Source organism: Schistocerca cancellata, chromosome 1 (genome assembly GCF_023864275.1).
Source record: "Schistocerca cancellata isolate TAMUIC-IGC-003103 chromosome 1, iqSchCanc2.1, whole genome shotgun sequence".
Lineage (NCBI taxonomy): Eukaryota > Metazoa > Arthropoda > Insecta > Orthoptera > Acrididae > Schistocerca > Schistocerca cancellata.
In genome coordinates this window covers 644,809,393-644,833,355 of record NC_064626.1, presented here as the reverse complement: position 1 = coordinate 644,833,355, position 23,963 = coordinate 644,809,393, and the positions used below count along the sequence as shown (strand labels likewise).

Genomic DNA, 23,963 nt, shown 5'->3' with positions numbered 1-23,963 from the left:
GATAACTGTCCGACATTCTGATCAAAAGTATCCCGGCACCCATATAACACCGACCACTGACCACCTTACCGCAGTGGATACACCGGTTCCCGTGAGATCACCGACGTTAAGCGCTGTCGGGCGTGGCCGGCACTTGGATGGATGACCATCCAGCCGCCATACGATTACTGTTGTCGTTTTTTCGGGGTGCACTCAGCCTCGTGATGACAATTGAGGAGCTACTCGACCGAATAGTAGAGGCTTCGGCCAAGAATACCGTCATAACGACCGGGAGAGCGGTGTGCTGACCCCACGCCCCTCCTATCCGCATCCTCCTCGGAGGTTGGTCCCGGCAGGCCACTCGTTGCCTGAAGACGGAGTGTACTAGATATCACGAGAGGTGGACCGGCCAGTTTAAAAATCGGCGGGCGTTGTTGCTTTGTCAGTAGAGAGGCAGTAATAACAGAATGAGTCTGTCAAACGAAGTAGTGACTCCTGGCATGGGCTAGTCATTCGATGTCACTTAAGTAACAAATCCATCAGGGACATTTTAACCCTCCTAAAATTGCCCAAGCGTGTTAGTGGTGTTACTGTGAAGCGAAAACGCGAAGGAACATCCACAGCTAAACCAAGGGAAAGCAGACTTCATGTACTGATGGACAAGGCGACCGTCGAGTGATGTGGAGTGTGTCACATGAAACCAGCGTAAGGAATCACTCGTGAGTTCCAAAGAGGTACCCGCAGTCCAGCTGGCACAATAACGGTCTGTGGGACTTGAAAAGAGTACGGTGCAATGGTTGGGCATCTCTTCGGAAGCCACGGCACACGTTTCGGTAGTCAGCACCAGTGGCGGCGCGTGCAAAATGTCCCCAGTGTGCTACAATATGATGGCCTATAGCCTTTTGACTTACAAGGGGACTACAGTAATTGCAAGAATGTTGAATATCTGAATTTACTGAATACAATAATTTTACGAATATACGAGGGTGAGTCAAATGAAAATCTTAAATATTTTTTTAAATATTATTTATTGTGCAGAAGTGGTACAAAGCTGTATCACTTTTCAACATAATCTCCCCCACGCTCAATGCAAGTCCTCCAGCGCTTACAAAGTGCATAAATTCCTTTAGAAAAAAATTCCTTTGGTAGTCTGCGCAACCACTCATGCACCGCGTGGTGTACCTCTTCATCAGAACGGAACTTCTTTCCTCCCATTGCGTCTTTGAGTGGTCCAAACGTAGGGAAATCACTTGGGGCAAGGTCTGGGTTGCTCGCTCTCTTCGTTTATGGTTGGTGGAAGTGAACCCAGGTTCCGTCCCCAGTAACGATTCTTGCAAAGAAGCCATCACCTTCTTGTTCAAAGCGCCGAAGAAGTTCTTCACAAGCATCAACACGTCGTTCTCTCATTTCAGGAGTCAGCTGCCGTGACACCCATCTTGCAGCCACTTTGTGAAACTGGAGCACATCATGCACATTGTGGTGTGCTGACCCATGGCTAATCTGTATACATGCTACAATGTGATTCAGTGTCGTCGGTTTTCCTTCGCTATGGCTTCAACTGCTGCAATGTTCTGCGGAATCACAACTCTTTGTGTCTGACCTGGACGAGGAGCATCTTCCACTGAAGTCACACGATTTGCGAACTTCCTACTCCATTCGTAGACTTGCTGCTGTGACAAACACGCATCACCATACTGAACCTTCACTAGTCGATGAATTTCAATAGGTTTCACACCTTCACTACGGAAAAACCGAATAACAGAAAGCTGTTCTTCCCTGGTGCAACTCGCAAGTGGGGCGGCCATCTTTATACTGATACTGCGAAGTTATGTGTGGATCTGCACTATGCTGGCACCTATAGGCCATTCTGCGCGCTGTTTGTAGCACGCTTACCAACTTACAGGATAACGGCGCGAAATTTCGATTTGTTATTACAAATTTAAAGTTTTCATTTGACTCACCCTCGTAAAACGAACTCTTTAAGTATATTTAAATTTATAATTAATCATTTAACATTATGAGGAATAATAAAAAAAAATATGGAGCCAGTGTGAATCGAACACGGCGTCGACGCAACTGTTGTACTCACGGGCTATCGGTGACAGGACTGAATGATGCTGCGGAGTTGTGTACGGGCAAATAGACGTGCAACTGTTGAGCAACTGCCCGCCCAGATGAACTAAGGGGCAACCGACCGTGTCTCCTCAACGACCGTTTAGCAGATATTGCTGCGTTTGGGCCCCGCAGCAGGCGCCTGGCTCATCGACGACGAAGGCTGGAACCTGACGCCAGTACTGCAATTCGACGGCCATTGAGAGGCAACAACTAGCCTTTTAATGTGAATCATGTTTTATGCTCCGAATCGTCTGAAAACAAAGACCCTGCAACAACCGTCTGAAGGGGTCCAGGCCAAAGGAGGGACCGTTGAGATCTGGGGAATGTTTTCGTGGCATGTTGTTGTTGTGGTCTTCAGTCCTGAGACTGGTTTGATGCAGCTCTCCACGCAACTCTATCCTGTGCAAGCCTCTTCATCTCCCAGTGCCTACTGCAGCCTACATCCTTCTGAATCTGTTTAGTGTATTCATCTCTTGGTCTCCCTCTACGATTTTTACCCTCCACGCTGCCCTCCAATACTAAATTGGTGATCCCTCGATGTCTCAGAACATGCCCTACCAACCGATCCCTTCTTCTAGTCCAGTTGTGCCACAAACTCCTCTTCTCCCCATTTCTATTTAATACCGCCTCATTAGTAATCTGATCTACCCATTTAATCTTCGGCATTCTTCTGTAGCACCACATTTCTAAAGCTTCTATTCTCTTCTTGTCTAAACTATTTATCGTCCACGTTTCACTTCCATACATGGCTACACTCCATACAAATACTTTCAGAAACGACTTCCTCACAAATCTATATTCGATGTTAACAAATTTCTCTTCTTCAGAAACGCTTTCCTTGCCATTGCCAGTCTAGATTTTATATCGTCTCTACATCGACCATCATCAGTTATTTTGCTCCTCAAATAGCAAAGCTCCTTTACTACTTTAAGTGTCTCATTTCCTAATCTAATTCCCTCACCATCACCCGACTTAATTCGAGTACATTCCATTATCCTCGTTTTGCTTTTGTTGATGTTCATCTTATATCCTCCTTTCAAGACACTGTCCATTCCGTTGAACTGCTTTTCCAAGTCCTTTGCTGTCTCTGACAGAATTACAATGTCATCGGCGAACCTCAAAGTGTTTATTTCTCCTCCATGGATTTTAATACCTACTCCGAACTTTGCTTTTGTTTCCTTTATTGCTTGCTCAATATACAGATTGAATAACACCGGGGATAGGCTACAACCCTGCCTCACTCCCTTCCCAACCACTGCTTCCCTTTCATGCCCCTCGACTCTTATAACTGCCATCTGCTTTCTGTACAAATTGTAAATAGCTGTTCGCTCCTTGTATTTTACCCCTGCTACCTTTAGAATTTGAAAGAGGGTGTTCCAGTCAACATTGTCAAAAGCTTTCTCTAAGTCTACAAATGCTAAAAACGTAGGTTTGCCTTTCCTTAATCTTTCTTCTAAGATAAGTCGTAGGGTCAGTGTTGCCTCACGCGTTCCAACATTCTTACGGAATCCAAACTGATCTTCCCCGAGGTCGGCTTCTATCAGTTTTTCCATTCGTCTGTAAATAATTCGCGTTAGTATTTTGCAGCTGTGACTTATTAAACTGATAGTTCGGTAATTTTCACATCTGTCAACACCTGCTTTTTTTGGGACTGGAATTATTATATTTTTCTTGAAACCCTGGTTGATTTCGTCATTCTGAAAGGCACAATAGATCTACCCTTGGGGACCATGTCCACCCCAACATGCTATTCGTTTTTCCTCGGCACGACAGCATTTACGTACAGTACGTTGCAAATAGCTCGCAGTGTTCGTGCGTGATTCGAAGAGCGCCAAGATGAGCTTACCTAACTCCCCTGGCCACCAGAGTCCCCGGATTAAAACCTAATCGACAATATGTGGAACCACCTCGATAGGGTTGTCAGCGCCTTGAATCCTCAACCGAGAAACCACGGCACGGTAGTCCGCATGGCCACAGACAAAGATATTACTCTGTGGCATGGCTCCACATCTCTGTCGGTCTCTTGCAGAACCTGACTTACTCTCCTCCTGCACGTCTCGCATCGCAAAAGGTGATGACTATTCAGACTTCTAACAGGTGGTTACATTAATGTGACCCAACATGGTATTACTATCTCTTTTGTTTCTTACTGAGCAGGAAGCTGCACTCCTAACAAGTTCTTAACGTTAGTTGGCGTTTTGCGATTCGACTGTTACATACTGTGTGCATATTATTATAACCTACGACTGATAACCACGGGCCGCACGAATACTTGATTCGGGCGCATGCGCTTATTTAAATTGTCGAGCGAAGATGGGCACGTATTTTATGTTTTCTTGTCGGTGAATGTAAATTTTGCCTGCTCGAGATATTTTGTTGTGTATTCGAAGGCAATGCTCTTACCAAAGAAGGGTCTACAGCGACTAAAGTCCATATATTAAGGATTATTTTGACACTGTATACGCAATAAATGTTTAAAACGTTTTCGTAAATGAACTAATTTCAATATGGCGATAGGGCCGATAGTGGCCAACGTGCCCCGCTGTCGTTTTGTAAGTATGTAATCTTATTAACTGTAACAGGCACAACGTAGTCAAAGTCTAGATCATGCGCAACGTTATTTTTTAATTGCGTACTGCATTGATTTTGAACCGGTAGCATCAATGTGGAGTTTTCTTTTTTTCTTCCCAAACCCAAGAACTGTGTTCAGGTATTCAATTAAGACGAGCGTAATATAAATTGTGAAATTATTACTTATGGGAAACTGAATGACATATATTTTGAAGTTTCAAATCTACATGTATCTTAGATTATAGCTTTTACTCATCGACATTCTACCGTTTCAATTTTAGGATAGTTCGAAATTATAATAAGAAAACTGAGGAAGGCAATTTTTTTGAAGCAACTATGAGATTAGCAGTGACAGGATGCGAATAACAAGACACCGTAGACAGAAAAGAAAACACTTCAAGAGAAAAATGGATGCTCTGCTTCAAAACCTTTTGTCTGCCGAATGGCGGTGGTCAAACTAAATGACATGATATAACTCCCCAAATAAGCGCAGGAAGATAGTAGGCTTACTAAGAAGATTCTTCAAGATGAGGATGAGGATGCCCTGTGTCTTACGTTTCTTAAACCATTTCCTCACAGCAATCCAGGTAATGAATGGATTCAATGCACAAGTTGTAAGCGATGGGCACATCTCCTACCTATTAAAAATCATGTGAACTGACTTTTTTATGGTTGTCTGAACTGTGACGGTCCTATCAGGCATTCAGACGAAGACTGATAAAAATTTTGGACTTACTTGTCTGTCAAACTCTTATTATAACATTGATAACACCGTTTATTATTGTAGTTTCTATGATAAAGCTGCAGGAATTTGTTTTAAAATAAACTTGTGAGTATTTAAATCGATATATTTTCAGTTAAATAATCTATATCGTAAGTAAATTAAATGATAAAATCATATGGGTCAGCTTTCCCCAACTGCCCCGTGGGTAGGGCAGGTTGGCCCAGGTGATATTACTGTCCTAAATATTTTTTTATAAATAGACAAACAGTGGTAAATCTTAATTACTTAGTTGCAAATGTGCTGAAACAATATAGCAACGTTTCTACATAAAGAGATAAATGGAGACAGTTAAAATACAAGCTAGGAAAAAAAAACAAGGAAAAAAATTGTCCAACGTGATCCAGTGTCCCCAACATTCAGATACGTGGGAAAATGGGGACCAGTTTTTACTCTCTCCTATTTAAGCCTATACCGGACCATGTAGTTCGTAATTCTACCAAGCTTTTCTCTTAGCCCAATACTCTCTCATCCTGGAGCTACGGGGGATTTTCTGTTCCTTAACCCCTCCAATTCCCAGGCCCACGCTTACTGCTGTTAGTGACCGGAAAGAACCAAAAATTCTGGGAAGCATTCTGTACTGACCTCCATCGTGTACTTTGTTAAGGTCAATTTAAAGCTGCTCAAGGTGTTTGCAAATTACGTAGTCTTATCCACCTGACCATGGTCACTTTCCTCAAGACACAGTGCTGGAGATCCTTGCTGTAAGTCTCCAGTTGTCCACCATGACCACAACTGTAGAAGATTAACCTTCTGTTCCTCACAGCTGATCTAATGCTCTCTTCTAAATGTTGATAGAATCCTTGTTGTGTTTGACACCTACTTTGATGGGGCCAATGATTTTTGCTCAGAATCTCTCTATCGTTTAGTTCTAGTTTCCTCAGTTCTTCCTTCTCGGCCCTCTGGACGCATAATGTACTGAAAGTGTCACTACAGGGTTATAGTGTCGGAGTTTTAAGTTGAGCGAAAGGGAATTATACCTGTAAACGTTCATAAGGAGATGTTAGGCTCACTCAAGTTCGGTGCACCTATAATTCGTGGTTATATCTTCCTTGATTTCCGTATTTATCGATTCTCCAAGGAAAGTGAAAGAGCTTATTTTCCATATTATTGTGTTAGCTAACGGACTGCGTCTGGAGCAACTCTGTGATTAACGCTGTCTTGTTGTGGTGATCTCTTCACTCTGCTTTAATTCTTATATTGTTATGAGAGAAGAAGTGGTAAATAATGTCTTCTACGATCGACGCTAGGAGTGTGAGGTCATCTGCGAAGGCTACATAACTGACTAGTAATTTGTTCTTTTAATGACCAATTATCGGCCGGCCGAGGTGGCCGAGCGGTTCTAGGCGCTACAGCCTGGAACCGCGCGACCGCTACGGTCGCACGTTCGAAACCTGCCTCGGGCATGGATGTGTGTGATGTCCTTAGGTTAGTTAGATTTAAGTAGTTCTAAGTTCTAGGGGAGAGATGACCTCAGAAGTTAAGTCCCATAGTGCACAGAGCCATTTGAGCCATTTGACCAATTATCAGTCCAGAGTCATCTGTGTCTTCGTCCGTTCACGAATAGCTTTCTTCCCCCAGACAGTCGTAGGGAATTGGGAATAGGCTGTCTCCTCATCTAACAACAGTTCTGACAACATGTTCTCTGACAGTTCTCCTCTGCATTCACTTTGGACGTCGGTAAGCGGCGCTTTCAAAGATACAAGGTCTAGTCCAGGCCCAGTTTGGTTGGTGTCTGGGAAAGGCAGTATCTCTTCTGCACATGATCTTACTTCCTACATCCGACTTGACACTTTTATATGCCGGATTCTAGTTGACACCCTACCCTCGTGACTGACGCCTTGTAGAAGACGTTTTAGGTCACTGAAAAGAATGACCATTTTATAGTATGCTTTGTTCTACTTTATGTAAGAAATCTTTGTCTTGATAGTTGGTGTTTGTTCCCTATAAACACGGAAGAGAGTTTCCAGTACATACACTAACATTGTGAGCTACAGGATGGTCAATGCATGAAAGCAATGCTGGGCTAGAACGAATGAAAGTAAAGAAAACAACGCTTTCGTTAGTGGCACTTTAGAAAACTAAATTTTCAGTCCGAATTTGTAATTTATTTTTCAAAACCAGTTTTAACTTGATCTGTTAAGAACAGCTACTACATACGGTCCTAATCTAATAGTCTGCAATGACCCGAAGACTAAGTCAATATATCCTAATTTTTAAATCAATCAGGAAACCTTAAAGCATTACCAGCAGACGAACTTCCACACTAGAAATATTCATACTGAATGTGTCTCATTAGCTTAAATCGGAGAACTCTAAGAGTCTAATTAAGAGCGATGTTTTTTGCTGTGAAATCTTTACGTGTGACTCACAGCAGCTATACCGTTCATGCTTATGAAACCGAATTTCAAGGTCATCTGAAGTGAAAGATCACCCACTAACATTGTTTAAATTTGGCTAACCTTTCATCTATAAACTATAAAAATGTTTGAAAACACCTACCGTTAATGAGCGTCATCTGCAACTATTGTCCTTGACTCCTCCGTACCTGTAAACAAACAAAATCATGAGAGAACTCTGAAATAAAATGACACTTCAGGAGTTTGCTTAGGTTCCTCTGATTTCTCGCGTGAGACTTAAGTACAATTAGAATAGAATTCTTATTCTTAAATATTGTTTTATTCAGAGAAAAGAACCGTTGACAGCAGGATGGTTGGAATATTGGTAAACATGTTAATTTGGTTTAACTAGTTGTGAGACTTATTGCACAGCAAGGGGCCGGCAAGTATGCTAATTACGTAAGGCATCCTCCACGACACCCATTTATTTACAGAGTACGCCTGAGTTATCTTGCTTTGTTTTCTTTTTGTTTAACTGCCCGATGTCAGACGCACAGGCCATACGCCAGAGAGGTTATCTGCGGTTAACTGTAATTATTCAAGAGATAAAAGTTGTTGTGAACGAGAGTGATTCTCATACTCTGGTGAGTTAGAGGAACCAGAGGGTGGCAAAGCGCACGCGATCCCTGTGCTGCGTTCTGCACTGACAGCAACGTTCTTTACTCGCACCTCTAGACCGATAAAAACGCATCTGGAAGCCGACGCGATGGTACGGTGATGGGCCACCACAGTCAAGCGCCCGAATTGCGGCCAACAGCCCGGCATCACCAAAGAAGAGGTATCAGGACAACTTTTTTTTAATTATCGGGTCGGATTTTGATGCCGTGATGGTTCAGTGTAACAACTGTCTGGAAGCAAAAGAATCCTCACGACGTTCCTCTGAATGCAAAAGCACTTCGCTTTGTGTGTATGTGGGGACTCTGCAATAGTAATTTCAATACAGACAAAATGTGTGTTTGCATTTGACATGTTCAAATGGCTTTGAGCACTATGGGACTCAATATCTAAAGTCATCAGTCCCCTAGAACTTAGAACTACTTAAACCTAACTATCCTAAGAACATCACACACATCCATGCCCGAGGCAGGATTCGAACCTGCGACCGTAGCGGTCGCGCGGTTCCAGACTGTAGCGCCTAGAACCGCTCGGCCACCCCGGCCGGTATTTGACAGGTTCAATAGGCATGTGCTAGACTAGAGGCACTGACAGTTTTATTAGGTTGGTGCATAGTTCGTAGCGTTTTTCCGTACGTTTAATAAACACATCAGATAAACATAACAGAGACTTCAGTCATCACTAATACAACCTCCTTCATTATTTACAACAGTCTTCCAACGCTGGGGCAACTTTTCGATTCCGCGACTGCAGAAATCACATGGTTTTGAGACGAAGAACTCGTCGAGGCATGTTTGAGCGCATTTTCACCCGGAAAGGATATTCAATGAAGGTTTTCCATAGAGAATTGGAAAGGTGAAAATCTGAGGGCGCAAGATGAGGTGAATCAGGTGGACGAGGAATGACTTCCCCGCTGTGGCCGAGCGGTTCTAGGCGCTTCAGTCTGGAACCGCGCTGCTGCTACGGTCTCAGGTTCGAATCGTGCCTCGGGCATGGATGTGTGTGATGTCCTTAAGTTAGTTAGGTTTAAGTAGTACTAAGTTCTAGGGGACTGATGACCTCAGATGTTAAGTCCCGTAGTACTTAAAGCCATATGAACCATTTGAATGACTTCCCAACGCAACTCCTATGTCGTGCTTTTTGTCAGTCTAGCAGAATGCCGGCGGGCATTATCGTGGAGTAGCATCTTTCCACGCAGTCTTCCTGGTCGTTATTCTCGCACTGCAGCTGCAAGACGTCTCAGTTGTTGACAATAAATGTCAGCAGCGATAGTTACACCTCGAGAAAGCAGTTCATAGCCCACTACACTGTCGCTGTTCTACCAGATGCATAAGATTATCTTTTGTGGACGTGCGCAGGTCTTTGTACGGCGAGTTGCTACTTCGTTTGGGCTCAACTATTCCTTTCTTTTCCTTATGTTACCAAAAACACACCTTTTCTCGTCACCAATAAAGATAAAGGATACGAATGGTCAGTGCTGTTAACGAACCACTAATGAGGAGCAAGTAGAGATGCAGATACAAGTATGGCCGCTCACTGATTTTTGTGATTTTGCACGCGGTACTACACACCCAATATTTGAAACTTCGCCATTGCATGCGAATGTCGCAAGATGGTGGAATGATCACAGTTCCATCACGTTTGCCATTTCTCGACTACACTTACCTGACTCACTGTGAATTAATGCGTTTAAATTACCCTTATCAAGCCCCGAAGGTCTTCCTGAACGTGGAGAGTCGCTGATGGCAAAACAATCCTCCTTAAAACGAGAAAACTATTTTCTTGCCGTGCTGTGTCTAATGGCATTACCCCAGACACGGGGCAAATGTTTTTGCTGTCACAGTTTTACTGAACTCAAACAGAAGAATATATCAGATACGTTCTGATTTCTCCACTTGGTACTCCATTTTTTAGCATCTACAGCTCCACGCACTATCTCCAAATGACAAAATAACAATATGTAAACTCAAAAAGGAATAGTGAATTACAAAAAAGTGACAACTGATAAATAAACCACTAGCAATCGGAATACCAACATGCAGAACAAAAACGCTACGAACTTATGCACCAACCAATAATAGCGGGTAATATAGTCTTTTCCTCCAGAATTGCAGAGAAGAACATCATTGTTCTTCTCAAATTGTGATGGATTATTTATGACGAATTTCAGTTGAGAATATTTGTATTGTGACGTTGGAGTTACAACGCCTGATTTCTTGAAGGAAGGACTATTAGAGTTTAACATCCAGTCGCCATCGAGGTCATTAGAGCTCGGATTGTTTCAAGGATGGGGAAGGAAATCGGCCATGCCCTTTGGAAGGAGACATCCTGGCATTTGCCTGGAGCGATTTAGGTAAATCACGGAAAATCTAAGTCTGGATGGCCAGAACCGTTGTCGTCCCGAATGCAACTTCGGTGTACTAACCACTACGCCACTTCGCTCGGTAAATCCTTGAAGAGGTAACAACATGAAGACAGTGGGCGAACAGCACATATTATTCTTACTTCTCGTTTCTGTGCAATCAATACTTAGTCCTAAGTGGTGAGTTACACCAGAAACTTTTTCTCTAAGAGATGGGCACGGAAGAAGTCGTGGCGGGCCGCATAAAATCACTCAGATGACTGACAAAAATGAAAATGTATAAATAAATAAAAATGTGTGGTGAGCATTGACTTACAGGAATCTCCTACTATGCAACACACCACAGAAGAGGCCAGGGAGCAGCGTTTTGGGCGAGTCTTGTGGGGCTGGTCCCCAAGGGAGCGACGATAAGGCTATTTGTGAGCGGTCACCCCTGCTATCTATAGCATACACGTGTGCCGGAGGGTTGTTGCCCAAGCCAGGCACACCACAGCCTACGCGCCACGCCCCTCTGCCTATCACACGCACGAACTGGAACCAGGCGGACTCACGAACACCCCCCTCCACCACCCTTCTCGGTTTCACTGGAACAGATACACTAATAGCCGCTGGATGCACTCTTCCTATCCCTCAAGTTCATAATACAGAAAACTGCTAACAGAACGACGAGCACAGTGGTGGAGACTTTGGTATACCCGAAACGTGACCATAGCTTGCACACAGTTCATCCTCCTCGAGTGGACAGATGTGTTAGAACAGCCAAAAAATTTCAAATAAAACTTGTTTTGTAAAAAAAGCTTCCAAAATAGAAGTTTTATTGTCCAGATCGCAGTTGATACATATCCTAATTACAGGTTTCAGCAAAAATATATTGCAATCTTTAGATCATCATCTATGTGAATTATAAAGCTACTATGTGTGGCAGATTGCCATCTGGCCATTAAAACATGCAAGTAAACTCACAGAAAAGACAATCCCATGCAACACTAAGTACATTAAAATAAAAGCCATAATTGTATCAGCAAGGCACAGGGGTGTCAAATACATCAGACAGAGCGCATCCACTGCTGCCAGATGTGTGTATGAGAGCCAACAACTTCTCTTTGTTTATTCCTTGGTTTCTTTTGTACGTAATTAGAACCGTACATCGTTAAGTGTTGGTCCATTATGTATTTTAAATCCTTAGAAATTATAAATTACATTTTATAAGTAATAAAAAATTAGCTGCTCGCGCATCTTCTGCGCTTTCATGTAACCAGAGAAAATGTTTCTGGTGCAAAGACAGTTTAGTTGCACAAACATAAAGAATATATATAATTATTGTCGTCATTTTATCATAATTGCACGTTCTTCAAAAATGGTTCAAATGGCTCTGAGCACTATAGGACTTAACTTCGGAGGTCATCAGTCCCCTAGAACTTAGAACCACTTAAACCTAACTAACCTAAAGCCAACACACACATCCATGCCCGAGGCAGGATTCGAACCTGCGACCGTAGCGGTCGCGCGGTTCCAGACTGTAGCGCCTACAGCCGCTCGGCCACTCCGGCCGGCAACAGCACGTTCTTCATCATGATCAAAGGCAAGTGATAGTTGTTTAGCAATAACACAAACATTTTTATATAAGCTAGGCGAGGTACTGAAGCGATGTCTAATATGTTCCTTACGCGTTTTTTTTAATTACATTTTTTGAGGAAATTGTGTTTTCTAGCGCTGTATGATAAATCAGTTTTTTTTTTTAATTTTCACTACAACAACCCTCTGTTTCATGTTGAAAATTAGCAACTTTCGAACAACACGTGCATCCCAAATCTCCAATTATTTGCTGAATGTATTACGATCCCTGTCTTCCAATACCGTTTACCATCTAGTATTATGGGTTACCCCTAATGTATTACATTTTACCATACTGTTCATGCTTCTTGTCAGTGTTTTCCACATGTTCCTTTCTTCGCTGATTCTCCAGTAGACCTCCCCATTCTTTATCTTTTTGCTTCACCTAATTTTCAACATCCTTCTATAGCACCACAGTTCAGACGATTTGGTTCCGTTCCGTACAGGTTTCCTCACAGTCCATGATCTGCTACCACGCAATGCTGTGCTCCAAATGTACATTCTCAGAAATTTCTTCGTCAGATTAAGCCAGATGTTTGATACTAACTGACTTCTCCTGATCAGGAATGCAGCCTTCGTCTTTGCTAATCTGCTTTTTATGTCCTTCCATCGTCCGTCATGTGTTGTTACGGTTCCAATCTTGCAGAATTACTTAACTTCACCTACGTCGTGGTCTCCAACTTCGATATTATGTTTATTGCTAATCTCATTTCTGACACTCCTCATTGCTTTCATATTTCTTCAGTTTACTCAGAGTCCATATTCTGTACTCATTACACCGAACATTGCATTCAATACGTCCTGCTATTCTTCTTCTCTTTCACTGACGACAGCAATGTCATTAGCGAATCTTCTCACTGATAACCTTTCACCCTGAATTTATTTCCCCTTCTGAATCTTTCTTTTATTTTCGTCACTGTTTATTCGATGTATGGATTGAACAGTACGGGCGAAGAGGGCAGAAATACTACATCCCTGGCTTAACACCCGTTTTAATCTGAGTACTTCGTTCTTGGTCTTCCATTCTTATTCTTCCCTCTTGCTTCTTATAGATATTTTATATTGCCCGTCTTTCCTTTACTCCTATTTTTCTAATAATTTCGGATATCTTGTACTAATTTACATTGTTGAACATTTTTTGCGGGCTAACAAATCCTATGAACTTTTCTTGATTTTTCTTAGGTCTTTCTTTCATTATCAATCGCATCGTCAGAATTGTCTCTCCGTTGCCCTCACCTTTCCGAAAGCCAAAATGATCGTCATGTAACAGGTCCTCAGTTTTCTTTTACATTCTTCTGTATATTATTTTTGTTTTAATTCGGATATAAATTATATTTTCGCCATAGCATAATTGTATCAGAGAGTAGCTCGCCGTTTTATACGGATGTTTCTGGCAGATGAAGCACATTATGAAAAATAGTATCACCAGTGAACGCTATAGACTGAGAACTTTTTTGATAACCATAGCAATTTAGAAAATTTTCATTCTACAGAAACATTTCCAAATTAAATTAAACTTTTCTATTAAATATTAACGTTATTAATACTGATTCGAGCATGTTTGTCTAACAAGAATCATGCAACTTTTGAGCAAATATCTAAGTGCAGAGGGGTCCAGAAAAATGTAGACACTAGGATAGTTAATATCTTCCAAATAAAATGACATATCGCTGCGATTTTGCGCGGTAGCGTAGTCCACTGTTCCCTCAACAGATCTTGGCGCGTTTTCCAGCAAATGACAGTGCAGCAATGAATGAAGTAAGATCATCGTCTGACCAACGTAAAGTACTGGAAGCACGAAAAAATAATGGAGGTAGAACAGCAATGACGTAATGTGTACGGAACTCAGCTACCAATTCATATAACAATTTATTGTATTCGGGATGGTTATCTGGTCGGACGAGGCGCAGTTCAAACTGAACGGTACTGTATCCGCCACAACTGCGTGTACTGTGCTCCTGAAAATCCTTACGTTCACGTGGACAAAGATGTTAATCTGCCTGGTGTTAATGTGTAGTATGGCCTACCATCGTGCGGTTTGATTGGCCCATTCTTCTTTAAAGGTACCGTAACTGGTGAGGTGTGTCTTCATCTGCTTCAAACATCGATTTGACCTGCCATCCGAGTGGTGTGGCGCTCCGCCTCACTATCACAGAGATATCAGAACCTACTTAGATGAAAACCTACCTGAACGATTAATAGGTCGAAGAGGAGCTGTTGACCACCCACCGCGACCTCCAGTTCTTACATGTCTCGACTTCTATCTTTGGGGGACACTGAAAAATGAAGTTTATCGACGGAAACCAGCTACAGTGAACAAGCTACGAGAAACCACCCGAATGTCCTGGGCGGCTGTAACACTGGCAACGCTGACAGCCATGGTGCGATCAACAGTTCAACAGTATCGACACTGTTTGGCTTCTAATGAGAGTCACTTTGAACACATAAAATAACCTTGCCCCTGTGCAAGAATCTATGCTCGAAAACTATCACAGCTATTATCTATTCACCTGATAAATTAGTCTCCCGCTGTCACAAAATACGGAAACAATGTTACGTGGCAACACACAGTATAAGGTAAGAAGGGTGTGTCCAGTCGGTGACAGGCCGCATTTTGGGCTGTGCACAACAGCAGCGACAGAAAAATAAACAAATGGATCCAGAACTTCCAAGTGACTGTTCACTCCTTGCCTTTCTGCTGATAACTTTCGTCCAAACAAAATGGTACATCCTTTTAACGTTTATCGTTTGTAGCAATTAATTGTCCATAGTTTAAGAAACGTCACGCCTGCGTCTTCCTGTACACGTTCAGTTTCTCCTGAACACTCCCCATAGTATGTCGACAGGTTCTTCAAAGTCAGTAACTGTTCAGCATTTTCTTCTCTTTATAAGTAGAGACCTTGTATTTTCAGTAAACACGCGACTTGAGATTTATAATTACGACAAACGGCGCCCTTCTCCTCGTGTATCCTGCCTCAGACGTCTCTCGCGGCTTATTCAGTTGCCACGCAACAGGTTACCCCGTCGCATCTTGCCCAACTCGATTCAAGAAAAACAACGTTGTACTCGCCTCCACACTTTGCAGGTTAAAATATCTACACTGTTCGTAATCTTTCGTTTTGTCTTCCTTCTTTTGTGACTATCAGACTGTATGTAGCATCAGACGTTTCTATAAGTAGCTCCTGCTTCCATTGGGAGCATAAGCCGTAAGTCTAAACAACATATTACGTTTTGAAGAAAACTGTATCATTTCTGGACGAGCTGGCTACTTGAGGAAGAAAGACGTTGTTCTCAGACGCGAGAGTTTTTCGGGCGTTTCGGGTGTCCTTTTCCCAACTGCCAACCTTAACCGCAGCCTGCCTTACGTTGGTGGTGTTTCTGCTTATTTCGCTTTAATGCACAGAATTCGGATGGTAGTCTCAGCTTGGCGTAGATTGCTCTAGAGGTGATACAAATAGCAGCGCCTTCTATGCTGATCACGGCCTTTGTGATGGTTTCTACTCTTGTAGATGAGTCAGGTCGTATGATTGCTCCTTTTCACGGAGAAGTCGCAATGAGAGGAGTTATCGTGGCAGTCGGAAGGGAGGCAGGTGACCTCGTCTCCTGTCACGAAAACTGACAATGGCCGAGAAAACGATGTGCTGACCACATGCCCCTCCATGTTCGCATTCAGTGACGCATATCGGCTGAGGATGACACGGCAGTCGGTTGGTGTTGTTGGGTCTTTCGAGGGCTGTTCGGACGGAGACTTTTTTTTTTTAAATTGGGAATTAATGAGGAGACTTGCTTAAGCCAGCCTTTTACATGAACGGTGACCGTGTGGAACACTTGTAATGTGTTTGTCCTCAGGTGCACATTTGCAGTTGGTACCCTCAGGGACTTGGTTACGAGTTGTTCATGTACTCAGTCGTAAAGTGTGGTATCGGGGAAACGATTGGTTTCCGCACCTAGTTTTATTAGGTTTATTTTCTTGTTTCATATTCTTCACTAGCCCTTACATTTGTACCTATGATAAACACTCTCAATAAGAGGAACAAAGAATAATACGAGCAGCATGTTTGAAACATCAACAGACATAAACGATTCTGGTAAAACACAGATTGTTATTCTCTGGAGCCGGGTAGCACGCATCTCGGACACGCGAAGCTGCTCAGTTATTCGCACGCTACTGAAGGGACCATCTGTGGAAAGTTATTGAAGAAACACGAAATCGCGACAAGGCGGAAAAGCGTTGGACGACGCCGCCTCGTCACGGGAATGTGGGAGACGTTTCTCGCCGTACATACCGATACACAAAGTGAAGCGGCCGGCCGCGGTGGTCTCGCGGTCCTAGGCGCTCAGTCCGGAACCGTGCGACTGCTACGGTCGCAGGTTCGAATCCTGCCTCGGGCATGGATGTGTGTGATGTCCTTAGGTTAGTTAGGTTTAAGTAGTTCTAAGTTCTAGGGGACTGATGACGTCAGATGTTAAGTCCCATAGTGCTCAGAACCATTTGAACTATTTTTGAAAGTGAAGCGAAATTCGCGCACTCGGGCTTCGCAGCGCAACTCCTCACGTGCTAGTGATGAAAAAATGTCTGTCACACAATTTCGTCCGGTGAGTACATCCGGCAGAAAATAGACGTTAAGGAGTGGCTATCTGGTAACACTGTAACTACATGTAAGGTAACTACTTCTGTCAGCAGACAGTCCTTGTGCTGTACAGTTGGTGCAGTGGATAGAGTTTTGGGTTAGCATGCAGCAGGTCGATGGTTCGATCGTGGGTTGACCCCTATGTTTTTTATTTGGTAAATGTAGTGCAGGGTATCTGGCATCTTAATCATCAATAGAGATTGCAGCGGCTCCTCTAGAAAACACTTGCACTTACATTCTACAATCGTACAAATGGAAGATTGGTCAGCTTTGAAAGAAACCCTTTGCATGTCATGGAATTTCACAATTGCCTCAGTCCACGAGATGCGAAACCTGTTTTCTTTGTATCCTCCATAAATGGTCCCAGAGATTAGTAACAACTGTTATTCTTGCCTCGTCTAGGTCCATGCATTTCGTTAGGGCCATACGTTACCAATGGGACTATCAATGTGCTTTGCGAATAATGTTCAAACTCGGTTACTATTTGTATGTGTTAGCACCATGGTTCCATGCCTTTGAACACTGAGTCTGGTAAACGCAAGCTGTTTAGTACGTATTTCAATGCATTATTATTATTACTATTATTATTATTATTATTACTATTGTTATTAGTCTATCGATGGGATTGTGGAAACATCACGTCTATTACCGTTAGGGACGCAGTGTAATTCGAAAGAGAACATTTCACAATTAGCGATGTTGGTATGAATCATGCAGAACCTTATCTGTCAGAAGGGTAATGAGCATTACATGGAACAGGTGCATCTTTAGCATCTCGAAATTGATATTGTTTTTGTACTTATTCTGTCCTATGAGAGGTTATTTGCTTCAACTGTCTATTTCTTGTTTGTCTAACCACGTATTTGTTACGTTCAGAGTTACAAAATGTTGTAAATTTAGGATACATGTGACCTAAGAAACAGCGTATATTACAGTATGAAACGTCAGAATGAAATTAGCAAATAAAATCAAATGCGCCCCATCCCAAGATCGAACCCACGACGTCCTGCATGCTAACTCAAAACTCTATCCACTGCAGCAGCTGTGCAGAACAACTAACATGTGCTGACAAAGATAGTTACCATACATGTGGTTACGGTGTTGCCAGATTGCCACTCTTTAACGTCCATTTTCTGCTGGATGCAGTCGCCGGACGAAGTTTTGCGACAGAAATTTTTGTACCGCTGGCATGTGAGCAGTCGCGCTGCGAAGCCCGAGTGCGCGAATTTCGCTTCACCCTGTATACCCATGGTATGAAGCCGAAAACTTGATCCAAGGCAGAATGCTCCCCACCATCAAACAGCAGCCGTCCACTCTATATACTGTAGGCCATAGTCAAAACTTCTCCGCCCATTAACTACCGTTAAAATGGGTACAGGTACTATCCTAATAGAGGCTTCCACACGCAGGAAGGTAAACTATTCGTGTTTATTGGGTGGCGAGAAATGTGATTGCAGTGATTTGCCTTCTAGCCCCAGAATTGTTGGTGTTTAAACCTGACATCGGTGGCACACGGAGTTCTGGTTGCTCGCAGTAGCGTCTTTAGTGCACTCGCGAAAGAGGCTAGATCACTTCATTTTCTTGTAACCGAATCGCATGACGTCATTTCACTTGTAGCATGCACTGGGGGGTATACGAAAATACTACAAACACAAAACATTACAGTGCCTTAAACGGTGCGGAAAACGCGTTGCCATTCAAAACTGTTTCCAGTCGTTCCGGAATGGATATATACTTGTCCTGTAAGGTTTTCGAAGAGTGTTACACAATTCCTCCTCTTTGAAATGGCTCGGAGCACTATGGGACTTAACATCTGAGGTCATCAGTTCCCTAGAACTTAGAACTACTTAAACCTAACTAACCTAAGGACATCACACACATCCATTCCCGAGGCAGGATTTCTAACCTGCGAGAGTAGCGGTCGCGCGGTTCCAGACTGAAACGCCTAGAACCGCTCGGCCACACCGGCCGGCACAATTCTTCCTGCAAAACAGTGGCAAGTTCAGATAACGACGAAGGAGGTCGACAGAAGTCACACATCCTCTCTCAAAGACTCAATAATATTGAGATCTGGTGATTGTGACGCCCACGGGAGATGCGACAATTCATCCTAGTTCTCACAAAACCAATCCTGGACGACGCAAACTGCGTGAATAGTGGCCCTGTCGTCTTAGAACACAGCAACACCATTGGGGAACAAATAGTGTACCATTTGATGGGTCTGTTCAGTCATAATAGTCACATAACGCTTGGCAATAATGCGACCTTGCAGAGTAACCATGGGGCCCAAACCATCACCGAATCCTCGCCATGCTTCACTCTTGGGATGCGAACTCTGCCAGAAGCTGGAAACAAGACGAAACAATAGTCATCCGACCAAAATATTCCACAGTGCATGTTTTATAGCTTTGGCAGCACATTTTTCCAGTTACGGGCATTTGCATCATTGATAAGTGACTCTGGAATTCCAGCTAGCCCTGCAGTTTCCTACTTATGAAGCTCCATTCGTGTTATTTTGATGCTGACAGGGTTTGCGAGTACGATATTCAGTTCTGCAGTGACTTTTGCAAATGTCGCCCTCCTCTTCAATTACCATTTGTCACGGTCATCCGACACGCAGTCTGGTCCGTTTTGTGACTTAGCGGCTGATGTTTCCCGCTTTCCCTGTGTGTGGTATAAATCTCCGCTACAGAGCGCCTTGACACGCCAAACACTCTGGCTGCCTTGGTTGCGGAAGCGCTCAACGTACGAGCATCAACAATTGGTCCACGTTCGAAGTCACTAACTCCGACATAATGGACTCTTAGCTACACGCAACACTGTTCTGATCACGACTGGTTCGTGTCCAACAGCGTACCCTGCAGCCTTGGCTAGTGTCTGTACTTATGTTCAAGCATGCATTTATCGCGGTGATTCCATATTTTTGTCCAACTCCTGCATTTTTCCAGTGGACATCACGAGGCATATGACGTAAGCTACCTGTTATAGACATACGTCTGGGATAGCGTGAATCGACAGTGTTGTTGTGACGCCTCATTAGAGACATGACAACGAATGCTGATATTCTGAATGAGGACGGCACCTGGAGATTCAGTGGAGAAAGGAAATGATATTCTCGAGAGTGCCGTTAATGGCGACTGTTCCAGAAAGTGTTGGAGAGTTCTTACGGCGGAGGGGCAGAGGCATCCGTTGAGCGCGGCTGCGGCGACATCCTGTTTACTCGCTACGGTCAGAAAAACTCGGTAATTGGGCCTCGGGTGTGGTGAACACGGCTCTATTAATAGCCGCGACAGTCGCGGCGGCACGCGGCGGCGACCCTAGACAGTCAGCGACCACGCCTCAGTGTCACTGAACCACGCTCAGGTGCGCCGGCGACGCAGCAGTTGTCCATCGTCTGACAGCCAGAATCTTAGAGTTGCAAAACTACCGTAGGCTACCGTAAAACATCACAAGTAGACTTGTAGAACTACCGTCAGCTACTGTAAACTGTCGTAAGTAACCGTAGACTACGGTAGTTTTCATAGTAGCTTTGTTCTGTTAAAGTCATACATTTCCTGTACGTTAGGACTTTACCTCATAACGATCGCTTTCTTTATGTGTGCGATCAGTACCTTACTAGATTCCCCTAAGAATCAGAAGCAGGAACCATCCAGAAACTGAGTGGGGATAAATAAAGTGTCAGGTAACCTGTACTTAAAAGTAAACGATACTTATAGCAAAATTGAAACTATCAACTTTCAACTCAGGTTTTATTCGAAAATCATTGACTTGTAACGTGAAGCAGAGGGATGGTGTAGTAAAAATAAAGAAAACAATACAGATGTATCATATAGTCCCGAAAACGTTATTTCCTCAAAAAAAAGGTAAAATAATAAAAAAACGAAAATATATTAAACAACGCTTCAGTGCTTCGTCAAACTTATATAAAACATGTTTCTGCTATTCATAAACAGCTTCCGCATTTATCAATAGTAACACGAAATTCTTGCTTTTGATCATGAAGAAGAACATTCTATTGAGCACAAAATAACAATAATAATTATACATATTTTTTTGTTTGTGCATGTATACTGTACTTGAATCGGAAGTAGATGCTTTCATTACACGAAAGCGCGGAAACTTCACATCAAATAATTTTTATCATTCATAAAACGCAATTTATGTTGTGTAAGGAGGCTACCAATACTACCGGTAAGTCTACCATTTTGTGCCTCATTTACGCAGTGTATCGAAACTACCGAACCTGCATACGTTTCTGGACAATCACACCTTGAAGAAACAAGAAATGGCTTACCCGCAGCCGAAGGATTCATCCTCTGTCTTGGTAGCTGTGCCGTTAGCGCGACGGATCGCTCACTGAAAGAGCCCGGGTTCGATTCCGGACCGTTCGAAGATTTTCTCCGTTCGGTTACTGGCTGTTGTGTTGTTGTTACGTTCGTTCATTCTGTAAATGTTATCGGTTGCTCCAGGCCATAGCCAAACCGATCCAAACATAGATGTATGAAAACCGTTAGCCACAGTAATGACTTGCTAACTAATTTCCACAATGGTTTAATATTAATATTGCCGCGTGGTGTACGTCGGCCGCTGAGGATTAGGAGCTATAGTACCTGGTTGGCTGGCGAGGTGCAGGTTTAATATTCCGATTCCCGCCTTTTCCAATTATTTATCACAAATTTGTATATTTCTGGGACTGACTGACCCTAATAACCAGTGTGCTGATGGCGCGAATGTGTGGATTAACTTATTTTTGTAGTAGCTTTTTTACCACATTTGATTATTAACTTTTGTTTTGTGATTATGTTTCGTAATCATTGGTGTAATATGGTTTTTTCTTTTTTTACGTGCTTTTAGCTATAAATTAGAAAAGTTAACCAGCTTGTATAGCGTAACTTTTTAAAGACATTGTGTCGATTGAACCCGTTATAGCTATCAAGTGAACAGTTTTAATAAACATACAAACACAAAACATTGATTTATACATTATTTAATAGAATATAAGTAGAATTACGAGCATTCCCATACCTGCCAACTTAAAAAAAATCGGGAGTTTCCGTTTTAAAAATGTGGAGGTACCGATGACTAGAATCCGTAGCTCTTTTTCAGTATAATCTCGAAACAACTGATATGAGTGTTTCCAAGTGACGCAAAGCTATATAATAACTATAAAAAAAGCAAATGAAAACACTCGAACTACCCGAAACGTTGATTCGTAAACTAAGGTAGAGACAACCATTTACATATCGTGGGTTGGTGCGTGGTGCACAGTTACACGTAATAGAAAACATTTAACCTACGTTTTACCTCATTTATAATAGTTCAAGACGACGACAAGACACAAACACGAGTCCAAACAGGGCGCAACACTCAGCTATACGAGTGTACATTCAACAAAATGCGCTGGAATGAGCAAAAATAACTATCGATGTACAGGTCGCGCTGAACTCCTTGGTTTCTATAAACTTCGATATGTACATCGATTAAAAACGAATAACTAGCGAATAACTTCCGACCAGTGGCCAAAAAACCCTGAAATCGCTGGTTTCCGAAATAATTATGTTTGACGATAATTAGTTAAAAATCCGAAGAAACAGTGGAATAATCGGGAGGCGGGAGAAAAAACTGAAAATCAGAAGTTCGCCTCCTATGCCGGGAGAGTTGGCAGGTATTACATTCCAGCTGCGTGTCTACGTTCATGTGTGCTCAATAAACATGCTTTAAATATTAGTTTTTGTTGAGTACCGTGCTATCGTAGGTGGTACTTGATCCCGGACTCTGCGTGACAGTATTTCGTTACACCGATATTACAGCGTACATTTTCGACGAAAGCATTATGCAGAGATGGTTATTTTACCTTAGAGCAATAGATACATTTCTTTTTGGACATCCAGAGGCTGTTACGAAGCGTAGTACTCTAAGCATGTACATACGTTCCATTCTTCGTAAGTGCCCCTTTGTTTCAGCTCAGATCTGTCCTCGGTCAACAGAAATAGACACGGGTGCACTCCCCGCACAACAAGGCCATAATTTCCGGAAGACGTGACGAGAGCAGCGCGAGTGCAGTGGCTCGGCGCCCTCCCGTAAACGTCCCAACAGGGCCGGGCAGATGCATTATTCAGCGGCGGCCGACCTCTCGTGCTGGCCCGAGGGGCGTAAATCGCTTTGCAGGTTATTTACACCGGAGGTGTAGAGGCATCGCGCTGCGAGCGGCGATCGTCAGCTAGTGCAGGAGAACGGTCGCCGCCGGCGAGGAATGCGCGCTATTTTGGTAGAGCTGCGTGCCATTTGCCACGGGACGTCGTCCCAAGTGCGAGGTCAGCCAATAAGGGGCGAAACCAGCGCCATTTCGAATAACACTGCTGGCTACTAGTATTTTAGCGAGACCACACGAATTAGACAGGGGTAATGACATCTAGATTCTGAATACATGATTACCTAGCGAGTTTCTCATTCACAAACTGCATTTGAATATTAGCTGTTTGTGATACGCTTGAGTTGTTTCTCGTGTAACAAGGATAAACGTAGATAAGTGCATGTTGTTCTCGACTGCCCGCGATTGTGATGTATAAACTGCGGTTTATCGTTTCACGCTGTTGATTCTCGTGTTGGTATGTCATGCGAATATGGAATCGACGGGTTCAAGAGGGTCACACGCAGCGCCACGCAGGATCCGAACGGTCCCAAGCGACTAGCGCCCGACGGGACTGCCATTCCTCGTTCTGCCATGCAGGATCTTTCACCAACGTCACAAAATTTCAACTATGAAATGAGCTTGACTGCTGCAGTACAGGCGTCCTTAAGGGCGGTGTGATGACTTCTGGAGCACCACAAACTGCCAGCAGGATGACCCCAATTCCTTCCCTTAATTTGGCAACAGTGAGAGGCGCGCCAACAGC

At 43.2% G+C, this 23,963-nt stretch overlaps 1 protein-coding gene across 1 annotated transcript in view; it reads right to left on the bottom strand.

Annotated features, from left to right (window-relative positions):
- LOC126183392 (uncharacterized) overlaps positions 1 to 23,963 on the bottom strand; it is a 661,091-nt gene that overhangs the window by 121,034 nt on the left and 516,094 nt on the right. The window contains exon 7 of the mRNA XM_049925338.1: positions 7,949 to 7,994. Coding sequence (XP_049781295.1) covers positions 7,949 to 7,964 — 16 coding nt within the window. The 5' untranslated portion in view covers positions 7,965 to 7,994. The remainder of the gene's footprint in view (positions 1 to 7,948; positions 7,995 to 23,963) is intronic.